The sequence below is a fragment of the Engystomops pustulosus genome, chromosome 8 (assembly GCF_040894005.1).
Source record: "Engystomops pustulosus chromosome 8, aEngPut4.maternal, whole genome shotgun sequence".
Classification (NCBI taxonomy): Eukaryota; Metazoa; Chordata; class Amphibia; order Anura; family Leptodactylidae; genus Engystomops; species Engystomops pustulosus.
Window position 1 is genome coordinate 50,042,732 of NC_092418.1, and position 20,566 is coordinate 50,063,297.

A 20,566-nucleotide genomic window follows, 5' to 3' on the forward strand; every position below is an offset into this window, starting at 1 on the left:
AATGGCAGACTGTGCCTAATTGAAATCCAACCCCTACTAAATTTTCCCACTTCGGTCTTTGCAATGGATATGTGCGTCACTAAGCGCAAAACACAGCGGTCGCAAGTCTCACTACAAATTGCTCACAATTGGCTAGTAGATGCACTGCAGCAAGTACAGCCACCAGCAGATCAACCAGAAATCAAATATATAACGCTACTGTAGGCGTAAGCCGTTTGGATTCTCCTATGGCTATTTTCTAGCCAAGTATGAAAGCACACTACTATGCCAGATGAGATGACGCTGAGTTATTAAACAAAATAAACGTAAAATAAAAAAGGACAAATGGCAGACTGTGCCTAATTGAAATCCAACCCCTACTAAATTTTCCCACTTCGGTCTTTGCAATAGATATGTGCGTCACTAAGCGCAAAACACAGCGGTCGCAAGTCTCACTACAAATTGCTCACAATTGGCTAGTAGATGCACTGCAGCAAGTACAGCCACCAGCAGATCAACCAGAAATAAAATATATAACGCTACTGTAGGCGTAAGCCGTTTGGATTCTCCTATGGCTATTTTCTAGCCAAGTATGAAAGCACACTACTATGCCAGATGAGATGACGCTGAGTTATTAAACAAAATAAACGTAAAATAAAAAAGGACAAATGGCAGACTGTGCCTAATTGAAATCCAACCCCTACTAAATTTTCCCACTTCGGTCTTTGCAATGGATATGTGCGTCACTAAGCGCAAAACACAGCGGTCGCAAGTCTCACTACAAATTGCTCACAATTGGCTAGTAGATGCACTGCAGCAAGTACAGCCACCAGCAGATCAACCAGAAATCAAATATATAACGCTACTGTAGGCGTAAGCCGTTTGGATTCTCCTATGGCTATTTTCTAGCCAAGTATGAAAGCATACTACTATGCCAGATGAGATGACACTGAGTTATTAAACAAAATAAACGTAAAATAAAAAAGGAAAAATGGCAGACTGTGCCTAATTGAAATCCAACCCCTACTAAATTTTCCCACTTTGGTGTTTGAGGTGGATATGTGTGCCACTAAGAGCTAAACACAACGGTAGCAAGTCCCCCTGCTAATTCCTCACAAAATGGTACTAGATGCAAATAAAAAAAAAAAAAAGTAGAACGTTATTGTAGCCCTAAGAAGGGCTGTTGGGTTCTTGGAGAATCACTCCTGCCTAACAGTAAGCTAATAGAACACCCTAACGCTTTCCCTGACCAGCAGCAGCTCTCTCCCTAGCGGCATCCAGACACAGAATGATCCGAGCAGCGCGGGCAGCGGCTAGTCTATCCCAGGGTCACCTGATCTGGCCAGCCAACCACTGCTATCGACGTGTAAGGGTACCACGTCATGCTGGGTGGAGTGCAGAGTCTCCTGGCTTGTGATTGGCTCTGTTTCTGGCCGCCAAAAAGCAAAACGGCGGGAGCTGCCATTTTCTCGAGCGGGCGAAGTATTCGTCCGAGCAACGAGCAGTTTCGAGTACGCTAATGCTCGAACGAGCATCAAGCTCGGACGAGCATGTTCGTTCATCTCTAGTTCCAACCAACCAGTGACCTCAGGCTGCATAAAAAAAAAATCACATAATGAAACATTTAATATAAACACTGTAAACATTAACCCTGTGACACACAGGCATAGCATATGACAGATGTAATACCAATAAAAATAACGTTATGCATTAAAGTCTTCACAACTACTACTTCATAGATGATTGCCCCGCATTACAGTCAGGTAATCTTTGTGCTCCCGTGTACACAGAGAACTCCTATTTGCTTGTTTTCATGTATTTTAGTATCCACCAAGCTGGCATTTACAATAGTTACCAAACTCCTGTAGGGCATCAACTAAATGTCCTTCAACAACCATGTGGAAGTTTGTCGCTCTACAGTTGGAGAAAGTGAGGTAGATTAGACGGCCTGGCAAACAGGAATTTTTTTCGCCCACTGTCCACAAGCTCACCCACAAATGGACACTTAGCAGCCTCATACCCAGTCCCTGACATCGCCAACAGACAATTTTCTTGCCACTTATTGCCCATCTAGGGCTAACTGGGATTGATGGCCTAGCTATCAAGTCAGTCCTTGATACTACTTTGTTGGCATTAGGAACAGCCTTAAGAGAGTTAAGAGGTATTCTTTTTCCTTGGGGTTGACTGAAAAGTAGCAACATCAAAGGTAGTTCTCTGTATTCAGATGCAGTTCCACCAGTGACACTAGCTGATTTATATTGGGCTCTGTTTGTCCCACACAGCTTGTATCTGAATCGGTGGGGCTGGAACAAATCTGTCCAGGACCACGTTTTTCACAACTTGCGCTGCCTTAGAGAGCTCAAGCTACAGAAAATAAACATTAAACTTTATTTAAAGGCACTTTGTAAATGCAATGAACACAGCATAGAAATGGTGGTCACGCAGAACCCCTGAAAAGAGAATGATACAAATGATACAAAGGGCAGTGCATAGTTGTATGTTATGTTCACACAGTCTGCTGCAAACAAAAGGATAATGTCCACATGAAAATATACCGGAGCAAAAGCCTATTAGAGTCAGAGTGTTTGGGGTCCTTTCCTGCCTTGGGAATAACTACATGTGCAACACCCCTGCCGATGCAAGGCAGAGGGGTTGTTGCGAATACGTCCCACCATGTAGCTTGCAGCCTGTGTAGGGTCTGATCAACCCCACAGCAGGTAACTACATAACACAGGGGAACACTGCAGCGGTAGAGTCTGCCTGGTAAGGCAGGAGTTAAGTATTAAATGTGAAGTAATATGTGTCAGCCAATCACATGTGTTCATATCTTGTATCTGTAAGCTGGGATGCAATTGGAGGAGTAACCACCACCTGACCAGTGGGAGTAATAAAACCCCTGGTCAGGAAAGTTCTAGAGGCAGAATAGAGTAGAGAGGAGACCAGAGCAGGAGGGCTCAGCTCCCTGCCTGAGTGGAGTGAGTTAGTTAGTGAGAGGAAAGGGGTATCATCCTACCTTCAAGGGTGATATCTGAAGCAACCCAGGACAAGCTGAAGCATCCTACTAGGACACAGCTACCTCCCAGCCTGCCCTTTGCATCCAGGCTGGTGATCCATCTTGTGGCTCCCTCCAACTGCATCTCCAGCATTCTACCATTTGTCAAGGCACGTTGTTACTGTTCCTGTCGGTTCCAATAAAGAACTGTAAGTTATTTTTGTTCAACGTCTGCCTCCGTCTGGTCCCTGCTACTACGGCTGTCATCATCACGGGTACCCTATCCACCACACAGAGACTCCAGATACCAAACGGTTGCCCCAGGGAGAGCCGCTATAGCAGCCTCTCCCTCATCATTTCTTGCCAACACCACCCTGCTGGAGATCTGCCACGCTGTAGGACAGCCCTCCGGTTCCCCCATACCAAGCACCGTGACACTAGCGTTCCTAGGCTGCAACCGCCAGCCACTCAGGTACTGCGGGCCCTGGCTGTCTCCAGACCCCAAGAAGAGGCTAGGCCCCGGTGGGGGATGTTGCACATGCATACCATGCCATAGAGCCAGTAAAGGAGCCCGTCTCAAACGCCTCTCTATATAGCGTACACAGCAGGGGGACCACCATGCTGGTAAGGTCACAATAGCCTCAGCAATTTATTTTGGTAATAAGGGCCACCAGGGCTGCACCAGCCTTTTGGGGTAAGGGAGGGAAAGGGACCTAAGATACAGTCTCCTGAGGAGGCACCACATACAAGGAAAAGTACAAGGAAGTGTAGAAGTCTCTGAAGGTGTCAGAAACCCAGGATCAGGACCGCCGCATTATTAGGATCATGGATCTCAGTTACAACAGTAGGGAAAGGGTCCACCTTTGCTAAAGCGAAAGCGAGCAAGCAGTGTTCCGCAATGATCCCCATGCTCAAAATAATTCTGAAAATAATTAGAAAAAACTGTTTGAGGTTTGAGGGTTCTGTTCTGTATGCTAATTCCAACGGACAGCAGTGCGGCAAGCTCAGCCGCAGTCTCCCTGGTCCAGATGGTCTGGAATACAAGCCTCTGGACGATGGGAGCGAAAAAAAGAAGACTATTGTTCAGAGAAGTATGCAGGGGGAGGCATTGTTGGTGTGCCAGGAAGGGTGGAGCCTCCAAGGAGGGCGAGGGCGATGCATCCTCCAGCGCAGTGTCACGGACAACAGGGCATGGTCTGACACTGAGAGGGAAGGGTAATAAGATTTGCTAATGAATGGAAGGGTTAGATAATCAACAAGGCACATGTCAAAGAGGGACATAGAATGATAGGAGGCTGATAAACAAGACAAAGCACTTACATCTGGGTATAAACTACGCCAGGCATGGTCCATCCCCAAGGTCCTGGCAAGGGCACTGAAAGTGGTGGGGAAGGACCCCTCGACGAACATCTAGAGACCTGTCCCAGACAGTATCAAAGTCCCCCAGCCACAGAACGGTGATTTCCGTATGTGCTACGAATGTCAGACATGAAGGGTGGAGGGACATAAACATTGGCCAGAATCAGAGGGACCCCATGAAAGAGTGCATGCACAATAACATAGCAGCCATCAAGATCGGTGACTGCTTCTAGTCGAGTAAAAGAGACTCTCCTACATACGAATATAGACACCCCTCTAGCATTAGAGGAGAACACAGAATGGTAAGCGCAGCCTATCCAGGCCTTTTTAAGCCAGTATAGCTGATATCCCTCCAGCTACGTCTCCTACAAACATGTCAAAATCGCGCTTCTTAAGGTAGCGGGGGACTAAGGAGTGCTTTACTTATCATTCATACCCCCAACATTCAAAGAGACTAATGTTAAGTCTTCAGTCGAACTCTAAGCGAGGGGTAGCAGAACACAAGTAATTATGGGTGCAATACAGTCATGGCAGGTGCAGAAAGCATTAAAGGTACAAACATAAACATCCCAACCCCTCCCTACCAGACAACAAGAAGAAGAGATGCCATCATAAATTCCTGAGAGAAAACAAAAACAGGACTAGTAAAGTTGCATGAGTAAAATGCAACTTTACGAGTAGGTATAATAAACTAGAGGGGTTTACATCCTCCACGCGCACTTAAAAAACAGACAGAAGCGCATTGTTCAGGACAGGACGTCATGGCTTAGAACAGTATCAGTCCCTAGGAGGGCCTTACTGGGGATGTAGCTGAGGACCTAGAGCGCCCTGCCAAACTGAGACTTCCTCCGGAGTTTCAAAGAAACAAGCTTAGTCTCTGTAAATGCTGCAGGTTCCGCAAAATATAGCATGGCTATTTTAAATTGGCCTCACGCACATATTTTTTGACATGCATGTATTCTTTTGGACATCAATATAAAAGTCCGGGAACACCATGAAAGGACCTGTTAAGGACCAGGCAGAGGGGGTTTAGGAAGTATGTGGTGTGCAATTCCACCTCAAAAGAGGAGTAAAAGGTATCATAGGTGCAGGTCAGCAAATTTTCTAGGAAAGCAACAGGGTCACATCCTTCTGAATGCTCAGGCAGGACGCAGTCCGTACATCTGTGTAGGTGATTCTCCTAGCCTCTGGTGGTAGCCTCCTGCAGTGTGTTTTACCAGAGGGATTTGGTGGCCTTCCAGGTCTCCAACATTTTGTTCAATATCAGTGACCCGCTCTCTGGTGCGTTGAGCTTCTTGGCAAATTAAGGCAATGTCCACCTTGACCTCATAAATCCTTGCAATGAGGGCCGTTTGGCACTTTTCAATAGCTAGGAGGAATTTTTGTGTTTGTAAATTATGGGTCGAAGACTCTGTAGGCAGACGTAGGCGAGGAGGCAGACAAACAAGGAATAAGGTGAAAATCCAACAAATATATCAAGGTTAATTGGGTTCCCCTCTGAAGCAGTCCACACCAGTTAGCAAAACAGCATCCATGTAGTTAAAGGAAAACAGAGCCAAGTGGGTAAGAGCAGGGGGTTAGACCAGGTGAAATGGGGGTACCCAGAACAGCCAGGTCTAGCAACCGTTCCACAGCCGGCAAGTGAACGGGGATGCATTGCCAAGTGCATGATGCAATGTGGCCCTCAGTATGAGTGAGGGTAGGAGACAGCTGCACCCTCCGGATTAGCATTTGATCTCACAATGCAGGGCCTTACTGGAAATGTAGCTGAGGGGTTCCAAAGCAAAGAGGGGTGCTGCAAGCAACTCCTTAAGCAACCTGGAAGGCAGCATCACCAGCGTTTCCGAGGAAGACCTCTCCGGGTGTCAGGATGAGCGGGTCACAGGTTATGAGAGTGCCCCAGGAGCTACAGGACAGCACTGTCAGAGCAGAGAAGGCTGCAGGGGTTGGCTGTGTGCTCTCTGAAGGGAGCTCTTCATTTAGGCTCTGCACTAATTGAGGGCAGGGCTGCAGTTGTGGGGCAGGCCGCTATCAACAGTCACTGACTAGGGCCTAGCATCATCCAAGTCAGGCAGTGACCAGTACTACAGGGCCGCTCCGGGACGTTTAAAGGCTTATGGCAGGTAATTATAGGTGTTTTGGAGTCCTACAATGTTTGGATGGCAAAAGATTAGAAGAATCAAGTAAAAATGCAGCTAAGTGCCTTTCTACACTTTTGAAGTGACTTTTTGTATTATGTTGCACTGTTACCTTCTAGTCAGATTTACTTGTATTATTGCAAATAAAATTTTGTTAAAAAAAATAAAATAGCAGGTGTGGGAATTAACCAATATCCTAAGCATCTGCTTCAGGGTTTCATTGAACCATTAGTTACTGGCTGGTCACCCGATGTAGCACCTGTATTTGCTTACAGCAAGACTCCATCATTTGCAATATGGAACTGGGTATGGGACTGGTTCCCCTGTCAGTGAGCATTTCATTGGGAAAACTGATCTGGAGAAAATCTGTAGCAATGCTTAGGCCACCTTGTCGACCCCATGGACAACAAAGCTATCACTTCCAGATACTGGAATAGTCTACTAAAATTTCCCTAAGCTGCTGGAAGTGGAGATCAGTCTAATTAAATTCACAGCCACTCTCCTGAAAGGCTCTTCAACTATAAGCAGTGTTGGCAGTGGGGCTTTGGGCCGCAGCCTTTCCTTTCCCACCTGCTGACTGTTGTTGCAAGAACCGAAGTAGGTAGCCACATTGGACCCTATCTTCAGCCAGTAGAAATGCTGGGATAGCCTGAGCTTTGTCTTGCTGATCCCCAGGAGTGTGCCCATTGAAATCTCATGTGCTATATGCAACAACTCTGAATGAATAAGGTGGTGCTTACTGTCGGTCCCTGTGCCATGCCTCTAATGATCCCTGACTGTAGTTCACTGCTACAGCCGTCCTTGTTCCCAGACCATCACCTTGAGGTCTGAGTCCAACATGCCGATAACAGACAAGACTGCTATGTCTTTCGGATTTGGGATTCGACTCCTGGCATCCGTCTGGGCCAACAGCCACTTGGTGAGAAGGTGCGATGCCATCAGGCCTCCAAAGGGCCCCAGCACACTGACTGCTCTTAATAGTGGCAATGATTGCTGCAGCCACTGGTAGCATCCATTTCCTCTCAGCATCCGACCCAGTCACTGTTGCAGACAGACAAACCCCAATCTCAAATATCTCAGTTGGGGAGAGACTCAGCCCTGTGGCCTTACCTGGGAGTTTTATCACTCCAGGGACCTTTCAGAGGACAACAGGTTCCACAGACTGGCTGGCATCCAAGACAACTACTTGATTTATTTTCTCCCCTAACAGGTTTGCCAACATGGAGAGGGAAGCATGGGCATAAGTACCCATGGGCTTAAGGGTAGGGATAGTTGACACAATATTTGTCTTATCCCCTCTTCAGCTGTCAGATTTCTTGGCCTCCAGAGTCCGGTTTGTTGGTGTACTCATTAGTAAGTGTTATTGTTGCGTTCTTCTGGCTTGCAATGTTTTGCTGCCTTTTGCTTACAAAATTCTGTAGCAGCCATGAAGGTCTGGTATGTGGCCTTATCTCCTACCTAAAGACTGGCCAGGGCAGCTTGCAAGAGGACAGCCAAGTCCTTTAGGCCTTAGGGGAGTAAAGGTGGTGGGCAGTGCACTGGGGACTGACTCCCTGGGGAGTAGTTCGGTGCCTTCTTGCCTGGAACAATAGTACTTCCCACCTCCTCCTGGTCTACCTTCTGTACTGCATCTTCCTTAATAATGTGCATACCACTGGCTGCATTTTATTTCTTTCTTTGTATTACTGGCCATCCTTGCAGCTGTTGGTAACTGACACAGAACTGTACATTTATGCACCCACATTCCTTACTGTATTGGCATTCTGACTGTCTAGTTCTGAGCTAATGTTAAAACCCCAATGGCAAAAGCTGATTTTTGTAGTCCTTAGTTTCAGGCAGTGTAGGTCCCACATTCATACAGACACTATTATCTCGATCCCACTGCTGCCACCAATATGCAGAATTCCACAGCCCTTAGGGGTATGCAAGATCAATAAGCTATGATTTTCATAGACATCCCCTGAACACATGGGTCCAGGGTGGTACAGAAAGTGGGAAAGATGCCCCTGAAAAGTTGTAAGTCCCAATTCACTTGCCTCAGTGAAACAGAGCCAAGACAGCCAGTAGATTTGCTACAAGCCTCTTGTTAGATAGAAGCCCAGTCTGTGATGGAATTATATTCGACCAGATACCAGTCAAGGTAGCATGTGTGTATATATATATATATATATATATATATATATATATATATATATATACACACTCACCGACCACTTTATTAGGTACACCATGCTAGTAACGGGTTGGACCCCCTTTTGCCTTCAGAACTGCCTCAATTCTTCGTGGCATAGATTCAACAAGGTGCTGGAAGCATTCATCAGAGATTTTGGTCCATATTGACATGATGACAATGTCGGCTGCACATCCATGATGCGAATCTCCCGTTCCATCACATCCCAAAGATCCTCTATTGGATTGAGATCTGGTGACTGTGGAGGCCATTTGAGTACAGTGAACTCATTGTCATGTTCAAGAAACCAGTCTGAGATGATTCCAGCTTTATGACATGGCGCATTATCCTGCTGAAAGTAGCCATCAGATGTTGGGTACATTGTGGTCATAAAGGGATGGACATGGTCAGCAACAATACTCAGGTAGGCTGTGGCGTTGCAACTATGCTCAATTGGTACCAAGGGGCCCAAAGAGTGCCAAGAAAATATTCCCCTCACCATGACACCACCAGCCTGAACCGTTGATACAAGGCAGGATGGATCCATGCTTTCATGTTGTTGACGCCAAATTCTGACCCTACCATCCGAATGTCGCAGCAGAAATCGAGACTCATCAGACCAGGCAACGTTTTTCCAATCTTCTACTGTCCAATTTCGATGAGCTTGTGCAAATTGTAGCCTCAGTTTCCTGTTCTTAGCTGAAAGGAGTGGCACCCGGTGTGGGCTTCTGCTGCTGTAACCCATCTGCCTCAAAGTTGGACGTACTGTGCGTTCAGAGATGCTCTTCTGCCTACCTTGGTTGTAATGGGTGGCGATTTGAGTCACTGTTACCTTTCTATCAGCTCGAACCAGTCTGCCCATTCTCCTCTGACCTCTGGCATCAACAAGGCATTTCTGCCCACAGAACTGCCGCTCACTGGATGTTTTTTCTTTTTCGGACCATTCTCTGTAAACCCTAGAGATGGTTGTGCGTGAAAATCCCAGTAGATCAGCAGTTTCTGAAATACTCAGACCAGCCCTTCTGGCACCAACAACCATGCCACGTTCAAAGGCACTCAAATCACCTTTCTTCCCCATACTGATGCTCGGTTTGAACTGCAGGAGATTGTCTTGACCATGTCTACATGCCTAAATGCACTGAGTTGCCGCCATGTGATTGGCTGATTAGAAATTAAGTGTTAACGAGCAGTTGGACAGGTGTATATATATATATATATATATATATTGACCAAGAACATGGATGTTGGAATTCATGGATCGGAATAAAAGAACAACCCAGGTTAAACAGATATTTAATTGCCCTAAGGGCACACTAGACAAACAAGCAAGCAATATATATGTACAGTGGACAGAGATGCATGATATAGATTGGGATACAACAGGTCTGATCAAGTCAATTGGGTGTTACCATATGTTGCTGCTGACACTCTAAGGTAAGTTTAGCAGGTGGTCTAAGGGTTTCTTTCAGCACAATGCTTGGCGTGTCCTTCCCAGTAGAGAACAACTACCCCAAAGGCTCTGGGTGTTTTAAGAGCTATGTTATACACTCCCTTTATGCCCCTGGGAGGAGATGGTGCCCACCTCACTCCCTCCAATCACTGAAATCCTAGAACCTTTGAAGCATCAGAACCCCTCAGTGGAAGATCATAGAGCAGCCGACTTGGCCTTCAGTTTATTTGGAGACCAAATATGACCATTCTATTATGTTTCCACTGAGAGTTCTCAGGAGCATACTCAGATGACATAAATGTACCAGCGGGCTTAGATGCGTCATAATTTCATAACTCCAAACAAAGTTCAAGAAATGTTTTGCAGTTTTGATGGGAACTCCAGGAAGACTTTGGTACAAACGGGTCTGCAAAGGTGTGTATATCAGGGGTTGTGTGTTGTTATCTTCAATGTAGAATGAACAAGGAAACCTAGCATAGGACCCCCCCTCCCCTTGCTATATTCACCACATCACATCTTATATTATTATTTATCTGTAGGACATGAAACCTGCTTGGAAGTACTTTTAGAGCAAAAGTCATTACGGAGTTTCAATGGAAATGTTTTCTCTCCTCTACATTGTGCAGTGTAAGTGCTTTTTCAATTAAATGCTATTTTTAATAAGCCATTTTTCAATTGAATGTTTATCATTTTAAATGTATATTCTTTTATAAATTTTACATGACTGTTAATACACTGATTGAAACCTTTTTCTATGTAATAATTTTATCACCATTAAGCTTCCTAAAATGCTTGTGGATAAAATTGTGGCTTAAAAGTACAATAAACACTACAAAATACATAAAAAAAGAGGGTCGATTTGTAAATACCTGGGACCAGATGGATTGTCCTCAGTGTCAGACTGGGAGATCTAGGGCCCCCCAGAGAAATTGATTTTGGGACTTACCAAATGCTACATTGAAATATTACCTGTACATTTTTTGGTCGTGTTTACACAATGCATATTCATTGTGTTTTGAAAAGCATTGCAAATGCATGAGGCAGAATGCAACCAGAAGCATCAGTATAAATAATGATAAAAACAGCAATATGTGCCTCCGTCAGCTCCCTTTAATATTGTGGCCCCGTCTCCCCCTCACACTGTGGCCTCATATCGTGACCCCATTCATTGTATCCTCGTATTGTGGCCCTCATCTTCATGCCCTTATTTCTCTCTCATATTGTGGTCCCTCACCTTTGCCTCAAATTTTGTGCCCCCTTTATCTCCCCCTCATATTGTTGTTTCTCATCTTCTCCTCATATTGTGTGACCCCTCATGAACTCCTGTTTTGTTTTTTTCTTTTCTCGCTCTACCACATGCTTTATTATAAACATATATAAGATGGTAAAATATTGAAGTAGCAACAGGAAACAAGGGTTTTTCACCCCCATGTGTTGGAGGAATAATTTCTTGTATGCATACGCTTTCCTTACTCTGTATACAATCTAAAACTAAAAATTTAATTTACAAAAAAAAAAAATCTCATCTTCTCCTTATTTTGTGTGTCTCCTCGTATTGTGGCTGCTCTTCTTCTCATATTGTGTTCACCCTCATCTCCTCATATTGTGTGCTCCCCTCATCTCCCCACATATTGTGCCCTCATCATCTCCTCCACATATTGTGTGACCCATCTCTACTCCTTCTCATAATGGGGCTTATTTACTAAGGGTCCGGAGCAGCACTTTAGTCAGTTTTTCCGGCGTTTTCGGGATTTGCGCTGCTGGGACAGGTATCTAACTGCCGATTTTGTCGCACGTGGTCGGATTGTGGCGCGGCTGCGCTGGCTTTCATGCGACAGAAATTGGGGGGTGAGCCTTCGGATGATCCGACTGATTCGCACTGAATGCAGGATTTAACTTTCAAATTGTGTCACAAGATCAAGCACTTACATACACCAAGAAGAAGAAGGTGAACTCCGGCGGACCTGAGCGGAGAAGCGTCACATGCAGGATATCAAGCGCAGATCTTAGTGAATCGCGGATATGTGCATTATCGTCGGACAATGCACTTTTATGAACTTCGCAGGACCGATAAGTAAATGTGCCCCAATGGCGCAAATTTACTTACCCGGTCCATTCGCGATCCAGCGGCGTGTTCTCTGCGGTGGATTTGGGTCCGGCCAGGATTCACTAAGGTAGTTCCTTTGACGTCCACCAGGTGTCCCTGCTGCGCTGAAGTCTGCCGAGGCCCGCCGGAATGCACTGAAGTTCACCGGCCTATTCCTGGTGAAGGTAAGCGCGAGTCGCACTTATTTTTTTAAAAATGCAGCGGTTTTTCTAAATCTGTCGGGTTTCCGTTCCGCCACGCCCCCCGATTTCTGTCGCGTGCATGACAGCGCCGACGCGCCACAATCTGATCACGTGCGCCAAAATCTTGGGGCAATACAGGGAAAATCGGCGCAAACCGGAAATATTCGGGTAACACGTCGGGAAAACGCGAATCGGGCCCTTAGTAAATGACCCCCATAGTGTCCTCTCATCTCACTCTCATATTGTGGCCCCCTCATCTCCCCCTAATAAAATTTCCTCAAACATTTTGAAAATATAATCACCCATATGAAGATACTGTCAAGTCCAGTGGTGAACTTTTATTTTTAATTATACCGTGCTACATGTTTCAGTTCCGTACCAGAAACCTTTGTCAGGCATAATTACATTACATTGCACATTCAGTTTTATACATAACTGGGCACCAAAGGTCATGTGAACTGGTTCTGGTTCACATGTTTGGTACCACGGGATCACTATACCCAAAAGAACATTTGTACAAAATCTTGCATAAAATCTTCAAAACATAAAAGTAAAAAAGTCTGGAAGAGGAGCATGATGCATGCAACGTGATGCGTGCTGTCATGGCTGCAACGCCAAGATGAGTAGCGCAAGTTGGAACACCGCCTCCACCATGCTGCTGATGGCCCATTATTAGGTTAAAGTGCGGGGAGAAATCTGTTTTTTTCTGGCTTGCACGGTGTGCCCGCAGTGTGTGGATATCTGTTGTTGGGTCCTATACTGCTCCAAAGTGGTGCATGGGAGTAGGGTGCCCTGCTCCACATAGTTTACAGAGGTGTCGGTCTGAGGAGTGGAGGGTGGCATGCAGGGGAAAAGTGACATCTACGTAGATGATGTTTTGTCACTGCTGGAACACAGGCAAGGCAGGTGATACATCTTCTGCGGTCGGCGGGCAGGCACCGCGGGGCTGTGTTCCTGTTACACAGAGTTCATTGTACTCCTAAATTGTTGAATAGATTTAGGCGCTACAAAGAAGAAAAATGTCCTAGGTGTAACCTGATAGATGCAGTAGCAATTCATATGAAGTAGAGGTGCCTTAAGTAGAGGTGCCTTAAGTTATCTTTGCCTTAAGGGCAAAGATATGTATTTTGGGCACAAAAATTGGAATAAGAGGAGATAGAAAAAGAATTATTCCATGCTAGGAAGGGTCTGCTTATGGCAAGAAAGGCAATTCCATACAATTGAAATGCTAGGCGAGTCCCGAAGGATGGAGAAAACGTGGACCGGCGCTACTATTATGACATTACGCACAACTCAATGGGGAAGATTTATCAAGTGTCTGAAAGTCAGAATATTTCTAGTTGCCCATGGCAACCAATCACAGCTCAGTTTTCATTTTACCAGTGCTCATGAATATTTTAAAGGGGAGCTGGGATTGGTGGCCATGGGCAACTAGAAATATTCTGACTTTCAGACACTTGATAAATCTGCCCCAATGTGTTGTTTAAAACGATAAATAGATGGTTTTTATTCCTAAAACTTTGTGACGCGTTTCTGCTCCAGACCGGAGCCTTCGTCAGGCATAACATGACATACAACAGACAAACATTATATACATTACCGTAGTACCGGGATCCCGGAAGTAATAGGGTTCCGGTCACATGATAGAGTTCAACCCGGTTACGTGAACAACAGGAATTTTTCTCAAAAACGAACAATTGGTTCAATATACAATTATTTAGCCTAATAAATTAGCAATTATATTAAAATATCCTTTCCAGATAAATATATGATGAAAAACATAATAACACATAACATAACATACTAATACGTTTTAACATGAGAGGGGATGGAGTCATACAACCTGAGGTGCCCTTCCCGGCGTCTCGATCTCTACTATGGGTCGCTGGAAGGGACATAACAAGAGGAGGGCGTTCTTCTGTCAAGGATGTCATATAGCGATGAACGCTACTCTCGGCGAACAAATGTAAGTGATACAGTGATGGTAATGCCGGTTTGTGTTAGACAGACTCAATCACCTCATTGAGGCCATTGGGAACCAATGTATTCAACTTAAAAATCCAGAACGATTCTCTCCGATTCAGAGTTTTCAGACGATTGGTATTATTTTCATGAATCTGTTCTATAGGGGTTATCGCCCTTATGTTCTAAAAAAATATGCTTTGATAGGCTTTGTTTTAAAAAGCTTATTTTAGTTTTATGTCGGTGACCATTCAGTCTCACCCTGAGAGACTGGATAGTCCGACCTACATATTGCTTCCCGCATGAGCAGTCCACCAAATAAACGACAAAGTTTGAGGAGCACGACATTCTAGTTTTTATCTTAAACATTTCTTTAGTAGTTTTTGATATGAAAGTGGTCGCCCCCTCCTTGATTGAGTCGCAGCATAGGCATAATTTGTGTTTGTGTTAAGGACGTCCTTAAGGATTGGGTCCCTTTTAAGGATGTTCCAATGTTTTTTTAGAGTTTCTCTAATCTTAATGTTCCCCCTATCATAGGTAGTGATAAAGTTGAATGCAGATCTGTTCGTTCCCCCTTCTTCCCAACTTTTCTTATCCAAATGTCATCTCTGTTGAAAGACTTTGAAGATTTTTGTAAAAAAGAACTTTTGCACAGTCTGGACATTATGTTTCTGGAATTGAATCTACAGAAAGGTTTAAGCCCAAAAGGTCTGATGATTATTATCCCTTCAGCATTTCCTGATGATATTAAGTATACTGAGGATTGGGAAAAATGTCTACATAATTGCTCTATAAGCTTGGTATCACGTATAATTGCTAAAAGATCTCAAGAATGTTAACTGATAAAATTGTGACTATCGGGGAGAAGCTGCAACGATTCAATAAACACCCTGATTTTCATAATATAAACAAGGGAATCCAAGGGAGATTACTGTCTCTAGAGAAAGAAACCTCAGAGAAAAAGATAAAAAAACTAAAAAACCGCCTTACTAGACTCCCAAACAGGGATGCAAGTAATCCCCATAGCTCCCAATCAAATAGGAATCGCATCCCTGATAGGAACAGAGCTGTCCCGAATAGTTACAACAACAATAAAAACAAAAATAGGGCTCCAGCCAACGAGAAGGTACAAAGACATCAGGTCTACCATTCCCAACCTAGGAATCAGCAGTCAAAACCCGAGGAGCGACCCCGGTATAGGGACAATCAAGCTGATCATCAATCTAGGCACATAAAGACAGGGGGAAGAACCTTCCACAATAACAATAGGGCAGTATATACAGCAAGATACCCCAATGGCCCACAGACAGAGAAACAGTGAAAACTGTTTATATAAATAGCGTGCTACCCCAGATAAATAGGACATCAGTACAAGAGGCTAGGAACATCAACGAGACATTACCACCTCTTGGGGCCACTATCGATCCGGTTACATTAAGCAACGCATCGTGGCTAACGATACATGACATAGAGCAGTCACCAATTGCTATTAGCAATAACATAGGCTCGATCTACACAGAAGAATTACCATCTATGTCAGACATTACATCTCCAGCCAGCAATAGTTCTTTTTTAGAGTTTGGTCCTACCCAACCGAATACCCCATTACAACCACCCCTGGACCCCAGCATTTGCCTCACTCCAGCCCCTCCGATCACACCAACTATGAAACATACCAAACACACACTATTTCAGAACAGAATTCTAAAATACTTCATCCCGTTGGACACTCCGAGCCCCATGACTATAAAAAGAAAGAGAGAGCCAGAAGGTGTAGAGGAGGGAGAAAAAAGAAAAAAGGGAAAGAAAACATAAGGGGTATATTTTCAAAAATAGAGCAGAATCCCCCAATGAAAGCGGATACCACCACTAATACGGTAAAAGTTTTTAACCTGTCTAGCCATATCCTCACACACAACGAAAAACTAGTGTTGTTAAGAGGTTTAAATTTTTGTCCTCATAAAACTACGGATGACTTCCAGCTATTTGTTGATCTTAATATGTTTGTTAAAAAACTTACCCAACAGAGATATTTTCTGATCAAAGAGAATAAACAAACAAGAGGGACAATAGAAAATATGACATCAGAACCAGATCCATATCTTCATCAAGAAATCAGTAAAAAATCCAATTTCAATCCCATACCACAAAGGGGCCACCACATAGAGACCTTCCTTTCATTGGTATCCGATGATCTTAGAAATATCAAAGCTTCCCAGAATCCAGGTAACAATATAACGGAAGGGGAACTTGGAGCCCTTAAAAATCTAAGCTCTAATTTAGAAATAGTGATTCGGTCAGCAGATAAGGGGGGAGGAGTAGTCATTCAAGAGAGGGGTGATTACATCAAGGAAGCCCTCAATATCCTTGGTGACACTCAATACTACAAACCTATAAAAAAAGATCTGACTCCCATATTCCTCAAAGAATATAATGAGATGATTAAAGACGCCTTTGAGAGGAAAATTCTGATCAAGAAAGAAAAAGGTTTTCTCACTATCTCACATCCACCTTTGTCAGTTTTTTATCATTTGCCAAAATCCATAAGGATCAAGAACACCCCCCGGGCCGCCCAATAATATCTGGGATTGGCTCTCTAACTAGTAATCTCTCCCACTATATTGATCTATACTTGCAACCCCTAGTAATAAAGTTACCATCATATTTACGCGACTCTAGCAGCCTGATTATGGAGTTGGACCACGTTGAATGGAAGGACAACTACATGTTCTTAACCTTAGACATATCGTCTTTATATTCTAATATCCAACATGACCTTGGGCTTCAGTCAGTTCACTGGTCCCTTACACATAATACCAGTTTACCGGAACAACAAATAGATTTTATTTATAAAGGACTTGAATTTGTCCTTAAACATAATGTGTTTGATTTCCAAGAGCAGGTCTACCATCAGGTACGCGGTACGGCCATGGGGACTCGGGCCGCTCCTAGTTATGCAAATTTATTTATGGGGCGGTTCGAGTCCCTATTTATTTATAATACAGAATACTGGTCAAAAAATGTCGTTTATTATAAACGATATATCGTTGACCTGTTCTGCATTTGGCAGGGGAATGAGGAAGAGGTTATTGAATTTGTGGAAACACTCAATAAAAATGACTGGGGCCTCAAGTTCACAAAAAATTTAAGTCGGGACACAATAGTCTTCGATGATCTAGAACTGAAAACGACTGGAAATAGGATTGTCACTACTACACACTTTAAGAGTGTTGATAGCAATAGTTTTTTAGAATTCGGGAGTGCACCCTATTCAAAGTGGTTAAAAAATATACCCTTCAGTCAATTTCACCGAATTAGAAAAAAATGTACAAAAAAGGAGGACTATAGAACACAAGCACAGGTCCTATAAAGGAGGTTCAAGGAGAAAAAATACCCCAAAAAAATCATAGACGAAGCTTTTGCCAAATATGCTAAAAAAACACAAAAAGAATGCCTGTTACCCAAAGATAGGAAAAGTTTGGAAGAAGGGGGAACGAACAGATCAGCATTCAACTTTATCACTACCTATGATAGGGGGAACATTAAGATTAGAGAAACTCTAAAAAAAACATCCTTAAGGAACATCCTTAAAAGGGACCCAATCCTTTAGGACGTCCTTCCCGCCCATCCACTCATAACCTTCAGAAAAGCCACCACCATTAAAAATGTAGTGGCTCCGAGTAGGTTCAGATCTGACAAAACTATTTCAATCAATACTGGTAACAGAAAACCAGGGGTTGAAAAGTGTAAACACAAATTATGCCTATGCTGCGACTCAATCAAGGAGGGGGCGACCACTTTCATATCAAAAACTACTAAAGAAATGTTTAAGATAAAAACTAGAATGTCGTGCTCCTCAAACTTTGTCGTTTATTTGGTGGACTGCTCATGCGGGAAGCAATATGTAGGTCGGACTATCCAGTCTCTCAGGGTGAGACTGAATGGTCACCGACATAAAACTAAAATAAGCTTTTTAAAACAAAGCCTATCAAAGCATATTTTTTTAGAACATAAGGGCGATTTTAACTGTATCACAATAACCCCTATAGAACAGATTCATGAAAATAATACCAATCGTCTGAAAACCCTGAATCGGAGAGAATCGTTCTGGATTTTTAAGTTGAATACATTGGTTCCCAATGGCCTCAATGAGGTGATTGAGTCTGTCTAACACAAACCGGCATTACCATCACTGCATCACTTACATTTGTTCGCCGAGTGTAGCGTTCACCGCTATATGACATCCTTGACAAAAGAACGCCCTCCTCTTGTTATGTTCCTTCCAGTGACCCATAGTAGAGATCGAGACGCCGGGAAGGGCACCTCAGGTTGTATGACTCCATCCCCTCTCATGTTAAAACGTATTAGTATGTTATGTTATGTGTTATTATGTTTTTCATCATATATTTATCTGGAAAGGATATTTTAATATAATTGCTACCTTTATTAGGCTAAATAATTAAATATTGAACCAATTGTTCGTTTTTGAGAAAAATTCCGGTTTTTCACGTAACCGGGTTGAACTCTATCATGTGACAGGAACCCTATTACTTCCGGGATCCCGGTACTACGGTAATGTATATAATGCTTGTCTGTTGTATGTCATGTTATGCCTGACGAAGGCTCCGGTCTGGAGCAGAAACGCGTCGCAAAGTTTTAGGAATAAAAACCATCTATTTATCATTTTAAACAACACATTGAGTTGTGCTTAATGTCATAATAGTAGCGCCAGTCCACGTTTTCTCCATCCTTCGGGACTCGCCTAGCATTGTCGTTTACACGCTCCCGGGATCCTGGTCCTGTGCTGTGGAGCATGGCTTGTCGAGACCGGCTGCTTGGATTCACATATGTGATATGCCTTTTCGAATCATTCATCAGGTGAGAGCCTACTGATGTACTAATGTACACAATCTACTGAATCTACTATATCACACGAGGCTGCGCTCCTCCGTCTTGTCCTTCATTTTTTTCCCACGGGGTTACTCGGAGTCCTTCTGAGTTCCCCTCTCCAGGTAACCTGATCATACAATTGAAATAACAGTAATCCAACGAGGATTCAAGATTGAGAAAAATAATAAAAATAAATAAAAATAATTCATAGTTATTACTAGTGTGTGTTGCCACAAGCTGCTTGGGGTGGGGGGGAGGTAGGGGTTTATTTAAAATGCATATTATAATTAGAGATGGGAGAATTTGTTGAAATTCGGTTCGACCCAATTCGCCAAATTTTTCGAAAAAATTTGATTCGACCTGAATGGAATCATGACAAATTACGTTAAAAACAGGTATTTTCTGGCTGCAGAGAGCTTGAAGGGTGTTGTAGAACGTTGTGCCATGCTGAAATATGCATAGAGAGCGTGGTTTGGTCTTCAAACAATGCTGTGTTTTAGAATGACATGCACCACTCTTAGAATCGCTTCACTCTTCAATTTCATGGACACTTACCTCAACCTCGCCAAATAAGTGAAGCGGGAATGCAGCCTGACAAGGTAAGGTCTGTGCCAGCTCGTAAGGACTGAGCTGAGGACCAAGATCCCACCATAACATCAAAGAGTGCACTCTTTTTACACTGACATCAGATTATTCCATAGATTACAACAGAACATGTTCTGTTAAACACGCATACATGTACAACACCCCCAAAAGAGTGGAGAGGGTGTCAGCAGTAATTTTTGCATTGACGTCACTGATCATTTTGCCCATCATTTCATCCGTCAATGTCCGCTTTCAATCAATCCATCATCAGTATTGCTAAAGCCAAAAACAAACAGGGGTGGATCCAAAACAGAGATGACTAGTAAATGAGATATATGCATGTCCTCTGTGTTCTGTATCCATTCCTGCTTTTGGCTCATCAATCCTGAGGCTTTTCATTCCTTCTGCCAGATGAAATGAAGGGGCAGCATCATGAGTAGGCTGTAGAGTGGCACAATGACATGGTGTGGAGGTGGCAGCAACCTGGTAGGCCACAGAGTGGCACAATGACAGAATGTGGAGGTGGCAGAAGCAGGAGGTCAGAAAATGTCACAATGACAGGGTGTAGGTGGTGGCAACATGGTAGGCCACAGAGTGGCACAATGACAGGGTGGAGGTGGCGGCAACATGGTAGGCCACAGAGTGGCACAATGACATTGTGTGGAGGTGGCAGCAGCAGCAGGTCAGAAATTGGCACAATGACAGAGTGAAGGTGGCGGCAACATGGTAGGCCACAGAGAGGCACAATGACA

The 20,566-nt window shown here is 43.8% G+C and overlaps 1 protein-coding gene across 3 annotated transcripts in view; it reads left to right on the forward strand.

Moving 5' to 3' along the window:
- The window catches only part of ANKRD44 (ankyrin repeat domain 44), a 377,775-nt gene that overhangs the window by 258,816 nt on the left and 98,393 nt on the right, over positions 1-20,566 (forward strand). For all 3 annotated transcript variants that reach the window (XR_011849377.1, XM_072120895.1, XM_072120896.1), the window contains one exon: positions 10,628-10,715. Coding sequence is in view for 2 of the 3 variants with exons in the window: in XM_072120895.1 (XP_071976996.1) it covers positions 10,628-10,715 (88 nt within the window). In the remaining variant the exon portion in view is untranslated. The remainder of the gene's footprint in view (positions 1-10,627; positions 10,716-20,566) is intronic.